Source organism: Giraffa tippelskirchi, chromosome 9, assembly GCF_054371585.1.
Source record: "Giraffa tippelskirchi isolate mGirTip1 chromosome 9, T2T-mGirTip1v1.2.pri, whole genome shotgun sequence".
In the NCBI taxonomy this organism is placed as follows: domain Eukaryota; kingdom Metazoa; phylum Chordata; class Mammalia; order Artiodactyla; family Giraffidae; genus Giraffa; species Giraffa tippelskirchi.
The window spans coordinates 132,030,348-132,050,236 of record NC_137283.1 but is presented as its reverse complement, the minus strand read 5'-3'; the positions used below and the strand labels follow the sequence as shown (position 1 = coordinate 132,050,236).

Here is a 19,889-nt window from a genome sequence, read left to right as displayed (position 1 = left end):
ATTTAGTTCAATGCTGAAATTTTCCAATAAAAAAGAATGTAGTATGCCCTCATTTTCAAAGTGAAAAAAAAGTATAATTATGCTTATTACAGAGGTTATATTTTATACTTTTCATATTATGGGGATACAAATCATTTCCTGTTACAGAAATGCAGTCAATTTTGGGGTAGAATTACATAAGGGATTGAAACCATATATATTTGTGGCAGATATGTATCCCAGTCATTAGTTATGTTTTATTATGATATATCTGATCTTAATTCAATCCTTAGACTAACGTGAGTAAACACTTCCTAATGCTTGTTAGTCAGGGAGACCACGTATGAAAGAACCTTCTCAGCTTCCAATTCAGTTTAATATAAAGATGGCCATCAAATCCCTTCTTGACTCAAAGTGTTTAAGGTCCCAAAGGTAGTTATTGAGTTGCAGGGCTTATTGAGCTGATTTCAGCCCTGTCAATCAACATCCCCAATGGAGAAAGCACTTACCAGGCATTCTCCGGTGGTATCATCACAGGATTCCGCATGACCAAAGCACTGACAGGGTTCACAGATGCCACCAAAAATAGTGCCATTAACTCGTCTGTGCCTAGGCCAACAAGACTGAAAGGAAAATATGGTCTCAAGTTAGTCTCAGGGATTTTTTTTAAAGCTTAGTTTTGTCTTTAGCAGATAAAGAAACATATTCAGGTAGCAAACCCAGCAAATGTACATGTCAAAGCGTTGCCATTATGCAAATATGGCTGTAGAGCTATTCCTCCTGACATGGGGGCTTTGTACTGACCTTAGTGTTATTGGCAGGTATGAGATTAGAGGAAGCATTAACTTGATGACTCTTCTGAAATAGCAAAATAAAGCAGAGATATAAAGAACTGAACCATGACAGTCTCAAAGTAAAAAGCACAGACAAGAAAACGGAAGAAAAAGTATTGAAAAAAAGCAGCCAACATAAATGGACTCTTCAGAACCTTAGCCTACTAGAGTATTTAATGTTCTGTCCAAGGATTGTAGATTCTCTGGAATAGTTTTCCCTTTCTCACATGCAACCTGCTCTTAACTCTGTCACTTTCAGAAAATCTTTGCAATCATCTGGAAAGAAGGTAGCACTCACTCTTATATTTGATCATCTACATGGCTGACTTCTACACATATATAATCTATAGTTCTCATTCTCAATTTCCTCCATCCTATTATACTTTCTCAAATTTACACAAAATAGTTTATGATTTATTTACCACACATTCCTTAGATATTTTATTTTTTGGTTTTATTCTACTAGAACTCTAGTTACATCCATCACTCCTTTTTAAAGTGTAAAATACTTTCTCATACAAAAAAAGAATTCTGATTAGAAAAAGGATATTTGGGTCACAGAGCATCTGAGTATCAGTGCTGGCTTTCAGCTCATTGTCATGGTTAAGTATCCCTTCTGTGGGGGTCACTATCAACTGGACAGGGTACAAAATAAAGGGGGCAAACACTGCTGCCTTGTAGGAGCTTATGACCTCCCTCAAGTTAAAACTGCATTTTGTGAGTTATTTACTATATTTCTGGATGGTTAACTATAACACAATATATCATGAAAAGGCCTTTTTTTCCTAGCTAAGAGTGGAAACAGGAGAGAAACCACTGAGGTAATAAAGAATATAGAATTGTGCTGTGTATTGCTGGAAATGTTCCTTCTGCCTCAGGATATGAGGATTCTTAAATTTGAACATCAATAGCAAAGACATAAAAAAAGGATGATCTGATACTTCATATCCTAAAGGAAAACAAAAGCAACTTTCTTCTTAATTTGGGCAGTATAGAAAAGAAGGTGTCAAGTTTCTAACCCTTTCTAATAATTTTTCCTCATTAAAAATGTTGTCACCCTAGACTCATTATAGAATAGATTTTGTAATGTAATGTATATTTCTAAAAACTGGTGAAGCTATATATTCAGAAGGGAGTAGAAATTAAGGGTGTTGATAATAGGGAAAGAACTGATTTACTGTTTTGAGGAAAAATATTCATAGAATTGTCATTAATAAGATATACATATTTATATACAGGCATATACAATATATAAGATGTATATATATATATACACACACATATATATACACACACACACATATATATCTGCAAATATATTACTTATCCTACATCCTCTTTAAATTTCCCACTCTTTACACCTCTCTCTTAGCCTTTCCCACTCTTTACACCTCTCTCTTAGCCAGTGATTTCATCTCATTAGTCACAAAGAATATTGAAGGCAGTGGAAACTATCTTTCTATTACCAAGTACACAAGCATAAGCCCATATTTCCATTAGTCATATTTCCCTCTAGAACAATGGGGATGAGGCATGCAGAATTCCTCATACTCTCAAAGGATTATCACACCACTTGTAATTGTTTTCCCAATATACCCACTCTGTGCTGCATCAATAATAGCTTTCCTTTCTGTTAGATCATTACTATCAGCTCAAAAATATGACTTGTATCTCTGTGAAAAATTAGCTAACAGAAAAAAAGACAAAAATGCTCTCTTAATATTCCATAACTTTCAGTTACCTACCTATTTTTTCTTTTAGGTAAGACTGCTCTAAAATATCTTTTCTTTCTCACTTCCCTTCAATGGTTCACTCCATCCTAATCTGTCTTGTGTCATAATCACTGGATTAAAACTGCTCTTGTCCATGCCACCAAATTCCAGGGAACCAAATCAAATGAACAATTCTACAATTAACATTTTATTTGATCTCTCATCAACCTATGGTTTAGCTGATTTCTATCTCCCTCAAAAGCCCTCTTCTCACAGCTTTCATGATACCACAGTCCCAGGTTTCTGCCCATCTCTTTGCTGTCTCCTCTGCTTCAACTCACTTATGGTCAGGAGCTCTTGGGGGCTTAGTCATTTTCTCTTTTTCTCCCCACACTTGCTCCCAGGTAATTTTATTCAGTCGTCTAGTTGATGATTTCTTCCAAATACATATCTCTAGACCAGACAGATATTCTGAGGTCAAGACCTACATATTCTAACTGGACTTTGACAACATACTTCATAGCTCTTTCAAGCCTAATCTTTCCAAAATGGATTGTTGATTTTATCATCCCCACCACAGGTGTTCCTTCCCTCAGTTTTCCTCAGCTAAGTAAATGGCACCACATTCTACTGCTCAAACTCGACATCTGACTCATTTTCAAAATCATTATTACTTTCAATGTTCCTGTGGCATGTCTATCAGTAAGACTGATTGGTTCTACTACCAAAATCTATTTAAAATAAACAACATGTCTTTTCACATCCTCTGCCATTATCCTAACAAACCTGTATCATCATTACATTCTAACAAAATAGCATATTGACCATTTTACTTCCCACCATCCCTGCCACGTACAGTATGTTCTACACACTGTAGTTATGACTTTTTTTCAAAAAAATTAACTCAGATCATGGTATCATATCAAATGGCAACCCACTCCAGTCTTCTTGCTTGGAAAACTTCATGGCCAGAGGAGCCTATTGGCCTAGCTCAAGGGGTTGCAGAGAGTCAGACATGACTGGGCAGCAGGAGCAGCAAAGTTTTCTTTTCATTGCATTTAGAATACTACTATAAGTATTTAATCATGCATGCAAAGCTCTGAATGGTTTGGCTCCTCCAGGCACGTCTTGTGTTATGCTCCCCTTGCTTATTAAGTTCCAGCCATACGTGCCTTCTTTCAGGTCCTTGCAGATTCCAAACTCTGTTTCACTTCCTCATTGGTTCCCTTTACCTAAGAAGACCCTAGAGCTCAGTTTAGATGCTACTACCTTAGACAGTCTTCCCAACAACCTATAATGTAGTCCCTTCCATCTAATCTTCCTACACCTGTTCTCAGAACCTCTATCAAGGCTCCCTGCTTGTTGTCTTCATGAAATCTACCACGTTTATTTACATTTTCTCTCTGGCATATTGTCTAGTCTATCATCAAATGTAATGTCCTTGAGGCCATAGACTGTATGTGTATTGTTCATCACATTACCATCCATATCAAGAGTTTTGATCTTATCAAAATGAATGGTCATCAATACCTGTTAGCTAAAATGAAAATATGAATACTTCCATGAAGTAGTTAATATTTCCATCATGTAGAAGAGGAAACTGAGATTTTAATTAAAACACTTTTTTTACTACCTAACTTTGCTTTCACTTCCTCATCTGCTCCACTTGTTAAGTGAAATGAACTATGACAGTTCTAGGAAAGTATGAAAATATTTGAAAAATAAAATGTGTAGGGATTTATAAAAAGTAGAAATGATTAAAAATATTCTGAATCAACATTTATGGCCCCAAAGAAAACAGAAAAGAATGATTTATCATGGAATCATATAATCTGTTTTAGGCAAGCTAGAATTAAGATGTTAATACTTAGGCCACCTGATGCGAAGAGCCAACTCACTGGAAAAGACCCTGAGGCTGGGGAAAATTGAGGGCAAGAGGAGAAGGGGGCAACAGAGGCTGAGATGGTTGGATGGTATCACGGACTCAATAGACATGAATCTGAGCAAATTCCAGGAGACAGTGAAGGGAAGCCTGGTGTGCTGCAGTCCATGGGGTCGCAAAGAGTCAGACATAACTTGGGGACTGGACAAGAACAACAACAATGGTGTTTGGAGTTTACTCAGCTTTTAAAGGATCTGGGGATATCAATGGTAACAAAACTAGAAGGTCTGCCCTTGCAAACTCAGTAAAAAAGCAAATGAAATCAGGAAAAGATATGGATAGATAATAGTGAGCTAAGGGACAGGAAGCTTCAATAAAGAAAAGAAAGGATTATTAGAGAGTAGAAGAAGTGAAGAAGCCTGAGAGAAACTCCAGAGTTTCAGAGTTCCTTGTCTTCTGATTTGATTAATTTCTTTTATGGATTCCAAGGTAACTTTATCTAACCATTATTGTGTGAGAAGCACAGGAAGCTTTTTTCTTATCCTTCTTTTGTTTCTTTGTTCTGACTCTTCCACACCCACTTGCTTTTTTCTTCCTACCTAATTGTTACCATTATTTAGTTTCCAAGTTCAGATTTTTCCACCCCAGGACATTTTCTGTGACATCTCTCTCTTCCTTAAAGGCACCATTTTTAAAGAATTTAAGCTCCTATTTATACACAAGTCATGCCCTCTATCAGGGAAATGGCACTTATATTTTTTGAGCAGATTTCAAGTAAAATCAATTTTCAAACTACCTAAAACATATATAAAAGTAAATAAAAATTATTATCTTAGAAGGACACATTGCAATATTAAGTAAGGAACATTAATCTAGAATACTGAGACAACAATAAATATCTCAAACTTTAGGCACTAAACAAATCAAAGACCTGTACAAAATTTTCTGAATCAAGGCATTTCTTCCATATATTATGTTCTTGACACTTTAAAGATTGAGTCCTTCAGATGATTGTGAATTGGTTGTATTCTTAGGATAAAGTAGAGAAAGAATGTAGTACACAGGATTAAAAAATGGAGAAAGTGAAAAAGAAAAGAAATAGTGCTAAATTCCTCTCAAGTACTCAGGTGGAACTGAAGGAGAAATATATTGAAACAGTTTCCATCATCATTCATCCCATTTTATCAACAGATTAAAGAGAAAACAAAAACTTACAAAAACATCAGATTTTTAGCTATTATGTCATAAGGAGAACTATGATTTCAGGATGACATCATATGAGTAACACTCTGTTTGAGAGTCATGACTTTTGGCAGACATTGAAGTTCTTCAAGTAATAAGACACTATCATTTGGGCAATCCTTGATGAAAAAACTAAATTCATTTTAGAATAGTTTAATAGTTAATGCTGAAAGAACTTAGAACGCACTGAAGCTATATTCTTGTAAACTTACTTCACAGGAGGAGCCAGTATACCCTGGTGGACATTGACAAACTTCTACAGCTGTTGCAAAGCTTCCGTCAGTAGGATAGGGGACTGCAGATTCAAGGTCAACAGAGCTCAGCCTGAGCAGAAGGAAAAAGAGATGGTAAATAAGTAAACAAGCTTCTAGGTGTTACATCTCTTGAGGAATAGTATAGGAACAATGATGTAAACATAAGCACATGCTTATGATGAGAAAGAAGGCAAATGAATATAACTTGAAGTTCTGGTCATTCATCATATTAGGCAAAGTCAGCCCAGTTAAAAGTGCTCACAACCAGTACCATAATCAAATGCTGAAAAGGTATAAGACCATTCTTGCTCATTTCTTGGTTTTTGGCTATATGTTTTTCTTATTTTTTTTTTTTTTTGGAGATAGTTTAAAATTATAGTTGAAGGATTTTTTAAAACAGGAAATATTCATATGACTGATTTATTTTTAATAATTAAACTAGAAAAGCAGAGGGACACAATATTCAGTCCAATCTTTTAAATTCAAACAAAAATGGAAGCAAAGGAAAAGAAAGAAGGAAATTATTTTTGTTGCCTTTTCTCAGAAATAAATCTGCATATTAATAGGTAAAAGTGAAACTTAATCAAATGTTCAGTTATATTAGTTAGATCTATTTTCCTAAATTGTTTTAGGCCTAAATTAAATTCACTGCTTCCTGTATTTATGAGTTTCATTTTATCGGTACTTCTGTACAGATCTGGTGATTTTAGCAGAGATTTGGTATCACTTGTTATTTTGAGAAAAAGCTGATTTGGCCAAATTGAAACTGCCATTACATAAAATGGTATATATGTACGTTGTGTGTATGTATTTCTTCCAAAATATGCAACCGATATACATTCACAATTTAAATAAATGTCATCGATGTCTTATTGGCTTTTCACTTTTTTTTTTTTAAAGAAAATACAAAATCTTCATTGTTAAGAACACAAGCTCAAGAGCCAGAGAGATCAAGATTCACATGCTGTCTCTGACATTTACCAGTCCCATAGTCTGGGAGAAATGACTTAACATCTCTAGGTCTCAATTGTCATCTATGTATCAGAGATAATACAAGAGTCCATACATAATGAATTGATTAAAGGATTAAAGGAAAGAATGAATGCAAAGTTCTTGATGTAGTACCTAACTCATGTATGTGGTTATAAAATGCTAGGGATTTTATTAATATATATTGACTGTTGAAATAGAATCAAAATACAAAAAAATAAAATTTCTATGATCTAAACTAGATTTTTGTCATTTTAATGTATTAAAATAAGTTTTAAATAAACTCTAAGAGCACAAATTAAATGACTGCTCTTGATTCATAGATAAGTATTGCTTTATAAAATAATTGATGGCTCTCCACAACATCTAATATGCCATTATTTAACTATAAAAAAGATACAATGACTCTTGCTAGGACATGCATTTTTAGTTGCTTCCTTAAGAGTGGTGGTAGATTTTTATTGATTGGTGATTCACAATTATCGAAGACCTTGCCAGTTTGTGAATCTATGTTGTAATCAGGCCAGAGAACAAAGTTAATAGGCTCATTAAATGTATCTTCAAAAGTGGCAATCTTTAAGCTATAAGTTTTCTGGCAACAAGTTTCCAAAATCTCTGCTTTCATCCTGATTTTCCTAACCCTAGAAGCTTGATAGGGGCTTCCCTGGTGGTTCAGGTGGTAAAGAATGTGCCTGCAATGAGGGAGACCCGGGTTTGATCCCTGGAAGGGATCCTCTGGAGATCTTACCAGTCCCATAGCATGGAAGAAATGACTTAATATCTCTAGGCCTCAACACTGTCATCTATGTAACAGAGATAATACAAGAGTCCATACATAATGAATTCATTAAAGGATTAAATAAAATAATGAATGCAAAATTCTTGATATAGTACCTAACTCATGTATGTGGTCATAAAATGCTAGGCATTTTATTAACATACATTGACTGTTGAAATCGAATCAAAATGACTACATGAATAATCAACAGCAAGATCCCCTGGAAAAGGAAATGACAATCCACTTCCAGTATTATTGCCTGGAGAATTCCATGGACAGCGGAGCCCGGTGGACTACAATCCATGAAGTCATAAAGAGTTGGACAAAACTGAACCACTAACAACAACAAGACTTGACAATACCTTGGAACATGTATAAGTTCATATATAATTGAAAAGCAGAAAAGGAAAATCGTCTTGAAATCGTAGAAAACAGACATTTGGATGGGAATGCTGTAGGTGCTGGGTGCTAGCTGGCATTCTCTAAAGACAAGCGAATTATATTTACCTACAGATTGACTCATTTGACACCATTTTTTTGGATGCTTTCTTCTCTGGGGGCACAGTTTAGACAACTTGGCATAAGGTCCTAAACTGGCAAGCATTAAAAATCACTGTTTTACAGCATTCGGGTTACATAGGGGTTTAAACAAATTTTCCAACAGTCATTTTTCTCCCACCAAATAAACTTGTATATAAAGTGTCACTGGCACTATTTTTTAATTGAGATGAATTTCACATAACATAATCACTTTAAGGTGTCATTTAATACATTCACAGAGTTGTACAACCACCATCTCTGGTTCCAGACATTTTCATTAGCCCCCACTTCTCCCCTCCACAATAAAACCCTGTGTCTATCAAGCAGTCACACTCTATTCCACCACTTCCTCAATTCCTGTCAACCATGAATCTGCTTCTGTCTCCATGGATTTACCTATTCTGGATATTTCATACAAATGGACATATATAATATACAACTTTTTGTGTCTGACTTCTCTCTGTTAGCATAGTGTTTTCAAGGTTGTAGCACATATCAATATTTCATTTATTTTTATGGTAGTAATATTCTAAAGTTGCTCAGTCGTGTCTGACTCTTTGTGACCCCATGGACTGTAGCCTACCAGGCTCCTCTGTCCATGCGATTTTCCAGGAAAGAGTATTGGAGTGGGTTGTCATTTCCTTCTCCAGGGGATCTTCCCAACCTAGGGGTCAAACCTGTGTCTCCCGCATTGCAGGCAGACACTTTACTGTCTGAGCTACCAGGGAAACCCAATATTCTATTACTGCGGTATGAATATACCACGTTTTCTTTATCCATTCATCTGTTGATGGATGTCTGGCATTTTTACTCTTTGACTATTGTAAATATACTGCTATAAACATTTGTGTATAAGTCTTTTTGAGTATCCATTTTTAATTCTTAGGGGTATATTACCAAGAGTGGAATTTCTAAATGTGGCAATTCTTAATACAACATAAGGTTTGCAAGAGTTACTAAAATAAAGATACTACTTGTTTATGTTAACATAAGTTTATAAGCTAGTTCTTAAAAAAAGAGATTCTGATGTGTCATCTCTAAACCTAGCCTGATCACCCCAATACACATTCAACACATTTTTATTGGATGGATGGATCTATAGATGGATAGAAGGATAGATGAATAGTGGGTAGACAAAGAGACAGATGGATAAATGGCTGGATACAAGACTAAAAACACACCATAAATGAATAAATGGATACAGGAATGGAATGAAATTATATTACGAGTAGTGAGTAACATACTCCAAAACAATACACTGAAGTTTAACGTCCACATTTAGATGAATAATATCAGACAAATGAAAGAAAAATTACTTATCTGATCTAACAAAAAAGATAAATTGAAAACTGTTAGCATTAGGACTTGAAGCCAAAGGCCAGAACTCATCTGAATTTATTGTGACATCTATTTGTCTGCAACTAATGACATGACAAACTTGTATTTCTGATCACTTTAATTTCAGAATTAGATGATTTCATGATTACTATACTAGTTGATAGTGAAGGACAGGGACGCCTGGCATGCCGCAGTTCATGGAGTCGCAGAGTCAGACACGACTTAGTGGCTGAACAACAATACTAGCTGATTGGGCTTTCCAGGTGGTGCAAAGAACCCGCTTGCCAATGCCAGAGACAAATAGAAGATCCCCTGGAGGAGGGCTTGCCAATGCACTCCAGTATTACTGCCTGGAGAATCCCATGGACAGAGGAGCCTGGTGGGCTACAGTCCATGGGGTTGCAAAGAGGACACAACTGAAGAGACTTAGCATGCATGCATACTAGTTTATTATCATATAAAAGACTAGCATAGCTTACTAACCAGGAGCCTGGTCAACTGTCTATAGATATAGTCCCAGGACAATCAATATAAGATTAATAAACAAAAAATTAAGAAAGAGTATTCATGCATGCTAAGTTGAACTATTTTGAATCCTAAAAAATGATGCTATGAAAGTGTTGCACTCAATATGCCAGCAAATTTGGAAAACTCAGCAGTGGCCACAGGACTGGAAAAGGTCAGTTTTCATTCCAATCCCAAAAAAGGCAATGCCAAAGAATGCTCAAACTACCACACAGTTGCACTCATCTCACACACTAGCAAAGTAATGCTCAAAATTCTCCAAGCCAGGCTTCAACAGTACATGAATCGTGAACTTCCATATGTTCAAGCTGGATTTATAAAAGGTAGAGGAACCAGAGATCAAAATTGTCAACATCCACTGGATCATCGAAAAAGCGACAGAATTCCAGAAAAACATCTATTTCTGCTTTATTGACTATGCCAAAGCCTATGACTGTGTGAATCACAACAAACTGTGCAAATTCTTCAAGAGATGGGAATACCATACCACCTGACCTGTCTCCTGAGAAATCTGTGTGCAGGTCAGGAAGCAGCAGTTAGAACTGGACATGTAACAACAGACTGGTTCCAAATCAGGAAAGGAGTATGTTAAGGTTATATATTGTCACCCTGCTTATTTAACTTATTTGCAGAGTACATAATGAGAAATGCTGGACTAGATGAAGCACAAGCTGGAATCAAGATTGCTGGGAGGAATATCAACAACCTCAGATATGCAGATGACACCACACTTTTGGCAGAAAGCGAAGAAGAACTAAAGAGCCTTTTGATAAAAGTGAAGGAGGAGAGTGAAATGCTGGCTTAAAACTCAGCATTCAGAAAACTAAGATCATGGCATCTGGTTCCATCACTTCATGGCAAACAGATGAGGAAACAATGGAAACAGTGACAGACCTTATTTTGGGGGGCTCCAAAATCACTGCGGATGGTGACTACAGCCATGAAATTCAAAGACGCTTGCTCCTTGGAAGAAAAGTTATGACCAACCTAGGCAGCATATTAAGCAGAGATATCACTTTGCTAACAAAGTGGTGCCAACCGTCTGGTCAAAGCATTGGTTTTTCCAGTGGTCATGTATGGATGTGAGAGTTGGACTATAAAGAAAGCTGAGTGCCAAAGAATTGGTGCTTTTGAACTGTGGTGTTGGAAAAGACTCTTGAGAGTCCCTTGGAGAGCAAGGAGATACAACCAGTCCATCCTAAAGGAAATCAGTCCCGAATATTCATTGGAAGGACTGATGCTGAAGCTGAAACTCCGATACTCTGACCACCTCATGTGAAGAACTGACTCATTTGAAAAGACCCTGATGCTGGGAAAGATTGAAGGTGGGAGGAGAAGGATACAACAGAGGATGAGATGGTTGGATGGCATCACTGACTCAATGGACATGAGTTTGAGTAAGCTCTGGGAGTTGGTGATGGACAGGTAAGCCTGGAGTGCTGCAGTCCACGGGGTTGCAAAGAGTCAGTCATGACTGAGTGACTGAACTGAACTGAACTGAAGTTGCTTCAGTCATGTCTGACTCTTTGCGATCCTATGGACTGTAGTATCCAAGGAGAATGAAAAGGCAACACACACCAGTATTCTTGCCTAGGAAATCTCATGGACAGAGAAGCCTGGCAGACTACAATAAATGGGGCTGCAGAGTTGGACACGACTGAAGCAACTAAGCGTGGACTGTAGTATAGGAACATTTTAAAATAGAAAGAAAGTAAATGACTACATTAAAAAACAATTTAAAATGGAACAAAACAAAAATATTTTCAATGAACTACCAACTTTCATTTGTCTTTGAAACAACAGATGTTCCTCTCCTTAATCTATGTAACCATTTTGAGCTATGAGAAATTTCAACACTCAAACATCTTTCCCAGCAATATTCCACATTAGTATTCGCCGAGCAGTCCCAATGTTCATTAGGTTCTGATATTTGTTAAATGGGATTTTAATGTGTTTAATAGTTTTTAGCGTTACTCATGAAGAAGTCTGTAGTTTATTATTTTTCCCTTTTCAATATGGCCATTTTATTTTCTTGATACAGGCTGTATTCATTAAAATACATAATGCTGGTAGTAATAAAGTATTGTTGGAGATGCATGAACTGTCATAGATTTGTCAAATGCTCTAGCTGATTCTTTCTAATTATTATGAAAGGGAAATACAGATAAGATGATGGATGAAGAGCAAAGGCATAATTATATAAGCTATTACTGAAAATATTGGAATCATATAAGAAACATTGCCCTGGTACTGACTTAAAGACTGCTCTGTATATTTTTTACTATATTTTCAACCGGAGTTAGATACATCATGCTTCACAAAAAAGGGAAAAAAATCCAAGTTATTCTTTAAACAACAGGACATTTGATATTAAAACTCTTTTAAATAATTATTTTTTAAATTCACTTTTTTTAAAAATATAGAAGACCTCCATTTAATTCTACTTAAATAAATGTTACTTTGGGTTTGTTACCATAGATAAGGATTTTATTATTGTTCAGGGGCTTTGTTCTATTTCATTTTTGATGCAACATAAGATGATGACTTAGAATTTCCTTTAGCCTCTGTCTTGTGAAAGTTCTACAAAGTACTACTCAATTAATGAAGTCTAATCATTTTTTATCTCATACGTAAAAAGGCAACAGAATCATTTACAAACTCAGTCAGTGTCTGAGTGAGCTATCTTGGTATGAGCTAGATATTTTCCCCAAACATTTTCAGTTCTATGCCAACTAAGGGAAATAACGAACAGAATCTACCACTGTTGCAAACCATTCATCAAAAATGTACTAAATGCTAATATGAGAATTCATATTTCTTTCTCCTTAGTCCTACCAATATGCATTGTGCTCACTTCCACTGCACTCTTTATTATATAACACAAACATACGTCTAACTTTGATAATGGACTATACCTTGTTTGAATTCACTGATCATTTATCCGTCTTTGTATCCTCTTTCCTTAGCCTAGAACTACCACATCATAATAATTACTGCGTACTGAGTGTGCATTATAATAATTATAACTTCTGTGCATTGTAATGGGAACTTGAGACATATCACCCTTAAGCCTCAATGAAACTGGGCTTCCCTGCCGGCTTAGTGGTGAAGAATATGCCTGCCAATACAGGAGACACAGGTACGATCTCTTGGTCTGGGTAGATCCCACATTCCGTGGAGCAACTAGGTCCGTGTGACACAACTATTGAGCCCGTGCTCTAAAGCCCAAGAACCACCACTACCGAGCCCACATGCTGCAACTACTGAAGTCAGTGCTCCCTTAGCCTGTGCTCCACAACGAGTGTAGCCACCGCAATGAGAAGCCCATGCACTGCAACTAGAGAGTAGCCCCTGCTCTCTGCAACTAGAGAAAAGCCAGCGCAGCAACGAAGGCCCAGCACAGCCAAAATAAATCAATAAATAAAATTATATTTTAAAAGATCAATGAAACCAATGCAGTAATCATGTTTCTGTCCACATTTACAAAGGAATAACCTGAAGCTCAGAGAAGTAAAGTGCCTTGTCTGTATAATACTGTCTGCAAATATTGTGCAGCACAGACTGAAACCAAAAACCAACGGCTAGCTTGTTACCCGACATTATCTCTCACTGTACACTAGACAGAAGGTCAGGTGTCTCAGATACATCATTTTCTCACTGAGCATTCAATCTTGAAAGTTAGGTACGTTTCTGCCATTTTACAAAACAGGAAGCTGAGATTCAAATACACAGGGAAGGCACTCAGTAAATGCTGGCAGACTGAATAAATCCAATATTACAGAATAGATTTGGGAGGTAGTGAAAGGCAATGGGGAAAAAAACACATGTTGGTATAAAACCTGGCTGAACCTCTTCCCAAGAGCAAGTTACAGAAATCTTTTTAAGATCGTTAGAGCCCTCATTGTAATAATTTCTTCAAATGTGATTACCTGGGTTATTACTTTCAAAAGGTAGAAGTATACTATCAGCACTATTTCTATAATCATCAAAACACTCCTTTGTTTATATGGATTTTTCTAGATTATTTATTAGATAATTTATTACATAAATTCTGTGTAATGTTTTTGATACCAAAAAAAAAAAAAACCCACTTTAAAAGTCATGTGAAAATGTCTAGCCTTGGAGAAATTTATTTTCAAACAATAACGATATATGGGTTGTATCACAACAAAGTCACAATGGGCTCAGTTACGCTGGGCTAACAAACAACTGAATTCTCAGTGGCTTATCAGAAAACAAAAGTTTACTCATGGAAAATCCTCTACGGTTCTGGGTAACCTTTCAGGGCAGCTGCCCTCCATATGCTGTCAATATTTCAGACTGTTTTTATGTTCTGGTAACTGTGTAAGCTCCATAGAGTCTCCTACAGGTAATTCAATGCTTTTCTAGGTTTGAGAGTGGGGATAGTAGAACAGGAATAATACATCACTTCAGCTCACATTTCATTGGCCAAACCAAGACCTATGAAACGCAATATTTCAAAAGCAGGAGATTAAATATTTGATGAACTGTACTAATGTCTACTATAGGGTATAAGGTCTTCCCTGGTGGCTCAGATGATAAAGAATCTGCCTGCAATGCAAGAGATCCGGTTCAATCCCTGGGTCGGGAAGATCCCCTGGAGAAGGAAATGGCTACCCACCCCAGTATTCTTGATTGGAGAATTTTGTGGACAGAGGAACCAGGCAGTTTACAGTCCATGGGGTCACAAAGAGTCAGACACGACTGAGCGACTAACACTTTCACTTTCACAGGTGATAAGAAAAATATCAAGTTAAATATCAAGGATTGCTACTGAAACTAAGGTTTGGAGAATTTAAAGGAGAAAGATTCACACTTAAGTTGATTTCTCTTACATTCTTAAAGGAAGAATGAAAAGTTTTCCATTTTTATCTTCATTTATTAATGAGTTAAATGAGAAGGAAATCAATTAATTTTATCACATGGGCTCCTCAGCACTGTGGAAAAGAATGACAGCAAAAATGGTCTCAATTTGGAAATACCAGTCCATTCTTTATTCTAGACATCTTCAAGTCTTAATGGTAGTTGGAGAAAATGGTACTTCCTAGAATGTGCAGGTCAGATGGAAACGCTTCAGATTTGTGTGCTGACTGGCTATGAGCAAAGCACTTTTGCTTTAATTCCACTCTCATAGTGACTTTTTGACACTGACAAGCAATTGTCCTCCTCATTTTACAGATGAGGTGACTGAAACCCAAAGAGATCTAAAACAATACTTATGTTCACAACTATTAAACAGCTAACTTGAAAACAGAAGTCAAAATTCTAACCTGCTGCCCCATTCTCCTTCCACTATCCGATTCTAGTTCCTCTGTATCGGGTGGAACATAAGCCCGCTTGCTGAGAGAACTACCATGGAAGTAAATCCTCCTTAAATAATTCTAAACATGAATTTCTGTTGTGATAGCTTCAATTTACTTGTGCTTACACACAAGCCGAATACCAAGTTGGAAGCCTACTGTGCAAGACAAGTTGAAATCAATTCAAGTGATGTTTTACAAATAGGACTCAATCCACTCATAGATCAGAGATAAATAAAATATAACAAGCTTACTGACTCAAGATTCATGCTGGCTTGTGGCTCACCTGAAGTGGGTAGGAGTTTCACATACAACATGGCTTTAACTTCTAGAACTACAATGCCTTATGTAATGTAGGCTGCAGAGAGCATCACCTACATGGATTAGTTTCTGTGTTGGATCCCATAGCCATGCTCTGTGAACACGTTGTTCATGTATGGGAAAAGCTCAGAGGGCTCAGATGAAACTAGTGATTTTAAGGTGAGTAGACACTAAAATTATCTCACATGAATCAGGGAGAAATGCTTTGGATTAACTAGTCTGAGAAGCAAGGCTGGCAAAAATAAACAAACTCCTCAGCCACTTTTTGTCAATTTGCTTGTCATTTATTTTGAAATCCAGAGGACTCATCTCTTTGTACTCTTTAAACATCATGACAGTCTCTATTTACTAAATGTGAAAAAACATAATTAATTCCGAAGTGCTGCTTCTCATCCTCATGGCATTTTAACCCAGCTTCTAGCAGCATTGACTATGCAAAAGAGGTACATTGTTTGGCAGTGGTTCTGTTTCTGAATCTGTGATTCTCTCCTTAGGGAGATGGTAATGATGATTATACTTAGTTGAAATACTACAAGTGAAAGACAAACTAGACAGCACAAGCAGATGAAGGGGGGTGGTGGAGCATCAGCAATTAAAAAACCCTCTTGTAGATAAACCAGCATTGGAGACATTGCTGTGCTGATGGGTATGCCAAGCTGTCGGTTTGGGGTCACATTTGATCATCTAATTTAAGCTGCTTTAGGACAAAATTGGGCTTGCTAGGTGGCACTTGCAGTAAAGAACTTGCCTGCCAATGCAGGAAACATAGAGATGCTGGGTTTGATCCCTGGGTCTGGAAGATCCCCTGGGGGAGGGCATGGCAACCCACTATAGTATCCTTGCTTGAGAATCCCATGGACACAGAAGCCTGGCGGGCTACAGTCCACAGGGTTGCAAAGAGACAGACACAACTGAAGCAACTTAGAATGCACACATGTAGGAAAAAACTGCCATGAAGTTTGTAAGTCTTTTTTTTTTTTTTTTTTTAAATGGAAGGCAGCCTTTAGGATGCCTCTTGTGGACATGTTTAGCTCAAGTTGAGGAGTTCTCTCTTTAAGGAAACAAAACAGAGAGTAGAAAGGAATAATCCCTTGAAAGTGTTCGAGGTAATGAGCACTTTACATAATTATCACATATAATTTTCACAATGACCCTGAAAGGTAGGCACTATTATCTCCACTTCACATTTGAAGAAATCCAGTTTCCATAAGGACCAACCACCTGCCAAAGGTCACACATATAATAAGCAATAGAACTAACTGAATCCTTAGTCTTACTTTCCTTGATATCATGCAGCCATTATAGTATTACAGTGTTTCACAAAAAAACTTGTGGTTATTCAAATTAAGGTGCTTATATCTCTCATTATCAACCATATACTATTAAGTCAGAATCTACTAAAATGAATTAGTGGAAGAAAATACTTTACAGACCACTTTCTGAATATGGGTATTCTGGAATTATATCACTTTACTTTTCCACTATTTGAGTCATCATAAAGGAGACTGTGCTTTCCAGTACAGCATTTCTCAGTATAGGGATCATTTTTATTGCATGTTCTGGCAGAACTGAGAATCATCAATACTGAAAAAGAACTAAGACAAATTCATCCTGGGTAGGTAAAATTTTAAAGATCAATAGAAACACTTTTCAGAAAACCAGTGCTCCATCATTAACTATTATTTGAAGATGGCAAACCTTAGGGATCTTCAGTCACTTAGCACGTGTGTCCGCCCCAAGGCAAATGTCTAAGAGCTGCGAGATGCAATTCCTGAGTTTACCTGAAGATGGCATCCATCCCAAGGCTGTATGTGATTTGTATGAGGACTCTCTGCAAATTCACAAGCACTGTCATGAACTCCTTTCTACTGACTGGGAAATTTGTGCCATGTGTGGTAAATGATTCTTCTTTAAGTGACAACACATTAATATGTTCTTCAGATGGTTGCAGATACACCTCATCTTGGGCTGAGCTGATTCTCAAGTCATTTCCCTAAAGGGGGAAAGAGAGGATAAAAGGATAAAACTGTGAAAAAAGGGATTCTCCTCTTTGCAGGTTATCCTCAGTTATTTCAGGTTAGCTTTCCCTGTCAGCATATTTCTAGTATGTATAAAAGGCAGAGAAAACAATTTAAATGTTAGTCTTAACTCGATGTACCACAACGTATAAGCTTCTTGGTTATACATGACTCTGCTTCCTCTATTAACTAAAATAATTAATACTTAGTAAGTCTATATATATATGATTACAAATACATCAATTTTACAGAAGTGCACAAAACTGAATATTTCAGATATACTATTTTATAGTGAATGTGGGTTATATAGGAAAATGGGGAAGAAAAGTTAAAACAGTGTATGAAGCTATTGTTTTAAAGGACTCTTCAATCTGGGGAAAAAAGAAACAAGAAAAAATCCTACAGTTTCATGATTACAATCAGATAATGGTATCATCATCATTTGGGTTAACCTTTTATCTTAGTTCATTCATATTAATAATATATAATCTCAACATTTTACATTTAGAGAACCCCTTTTATCTCAAAGGAATTCCATGACATACTTCTATTCTCATATACACACACATATGTAATGATATATATCACTCAGATCACTTCACCTAATACTGGAAACATTCATTTTGGGGGAAGACTTTTTTAAATTGATTCTCATGCATGAACATTTCCAGACCAAAACAACAACAGAGCCCCATGATAAATCAACATAGATCCCTTTGGACCTATAAATATGCATGAAATGTGTGCCTTTGTGTGAGCAGAGGAGAAGAAAGCAAGAATATGAGAAAGGAAGGTGGCTTTTATGTGATAACTTTAGGCTTCTAGCCTTTGGGAACCGCTTGTGTCCCTCCAAATGCTCAAAGCAGTTTCTCCTATATTTTTCTTAGTTAAATTAAGAGAGTTTTGAAATCAAGATTCAGCTATATCTAAATAGATAAGTTTCCCTTTTCCATTGACTTCTACCTAATATAAACAAAGGAATAAACAATAAAATCTACCTGGAAGCAAGCAGAGATGGAAAAACTACAACTACATAAATCAGCCATTTGCTCAAACACTTTCAGTATCCTTATATTTTGGGGAACATGGTCATTAGGTTTCAAATTTAAATTTCAAGTCTGCTCTAAAAATCCCCTTTACCATTGGAACCCAAGACCTATGTTCAGTCTTCTAGATATGTCTCAGAGTGAATGGCAAAAAAAAAAAAAAAAAAAAACCCAAGATACAATCTTTTTCTCTAGTAGTATATAAATGAATGTTAAACTAGTTAGGTAAGGATAACCTCAGATTACATGAGTGTAAAGCAGTTAAACATAAACAGCACTTCCCATACTCTACCTCTAAGATAACCATAAGCTGGAGTGTGTGTTCTGCATCTTCGTTTGCTTCTTCAAGGTCATATGATATGGTAAACATCAACTGTCCTCCAGCTGCTGTGAGCTACAAGAGAGAAGATGCATCATCATTACAGGACAGGAGATAGGCTATTATCTTTGCTTTGCTTATTATTTTTAAATTATTTTATTGTTCTAGAGGGAAGGATTTGGAAGAAACAGAAATCATGAGCGTGCAGATTGAGAATGACAGACATTTCTTTAGGAGTAACCTTTATATGAACCTTACCTATCAATGGCAAGCCTGACACACATATAAATTCATGAATTCTTTTTCCTGGTATTGCAGGCTTGCTGAAAGAGGTTAACTTCCAGGGAACCAAACACAGCCCCTCCTGTAGTTTTTCCTAGTGTGTAGCTTGAGCTTTACAATTCCCAAACAGAGAAGGATCTTTGTTCAAATTGGGAGATTTCTACTCATCACCGAGGGTCACTCACTTTCTGTGAGTCTGAATGCTTTCAACAAAGATATCACTCCATTTCACAGGCACTTTACCTAGACTATAAGCAATGCTGGACAATCTTGGTGGTCAAAGAAAAAGAAATAAAGCAGCAAATTTTATATCATGATAAAATTTAATCAAAATTTCCAAAGAAGATACACTTTCCCTTGTGCAATCAAATATGCTTAGAGTGAATGAATGCTGTTATCCTTTTTCATTAAACAAAATTCTTTTCTTCCAACATGCATGCTGAACCCCATACAATGTATGCTTGAGGTTTACATTTGCTGAAATTGACGGTAACCTTGTACAAAGGATA

General features: G+C 36.5%; 1 protein-coding gene and 1 long non-coding RNA gene across 2 annotated transcripts in view; one reads left to right on the top strand and one right to left on the bottom strand.

Moving 5' to 3' along the window:
- Window positions 1-19,889, bottom strand: part of LAMA2 (laminin subunit alpha 2) — a 653,829-nt gene that overhangs the window by 282,942 nt on the left and 350,998 nt on the right. Inside the window, exons 13-17 of the mRNA XM_081529101.1 lie at window positions 19,072-19,173; window positions 17,497-17,708; window positions 5,861-5,972; window positions 784-837; window positions 489-602 (exon numbers count right to left, since the gene is read on the bottom strand). Of these exons, the coding sequence (XP_081385227.1) occupies window positions 489-602; window positions 784-837; window positions 5,861-5,972; window positions 17,497-17,708; window positions 19,072-19,173 (594 nt within the window). The remainder of the gene's footprint in view (window positions 1-488; window positions 603-783; window positions 838-5,860; window positions 5,973-17,496; window positions 17,709-19,071; window positions 19,174-19,889) is intronic.
- Window positions 5,721-7,012, top strand: LOC145521104 (uncharacterized). The gene is made up of 2 exons (XR_014065109.1): window positions 5,721-6,193; window positions 6,803-7,012. It is a non-coding gene; the product is annotated as an uncharacterized LOC145521104 (long non-coding RNA).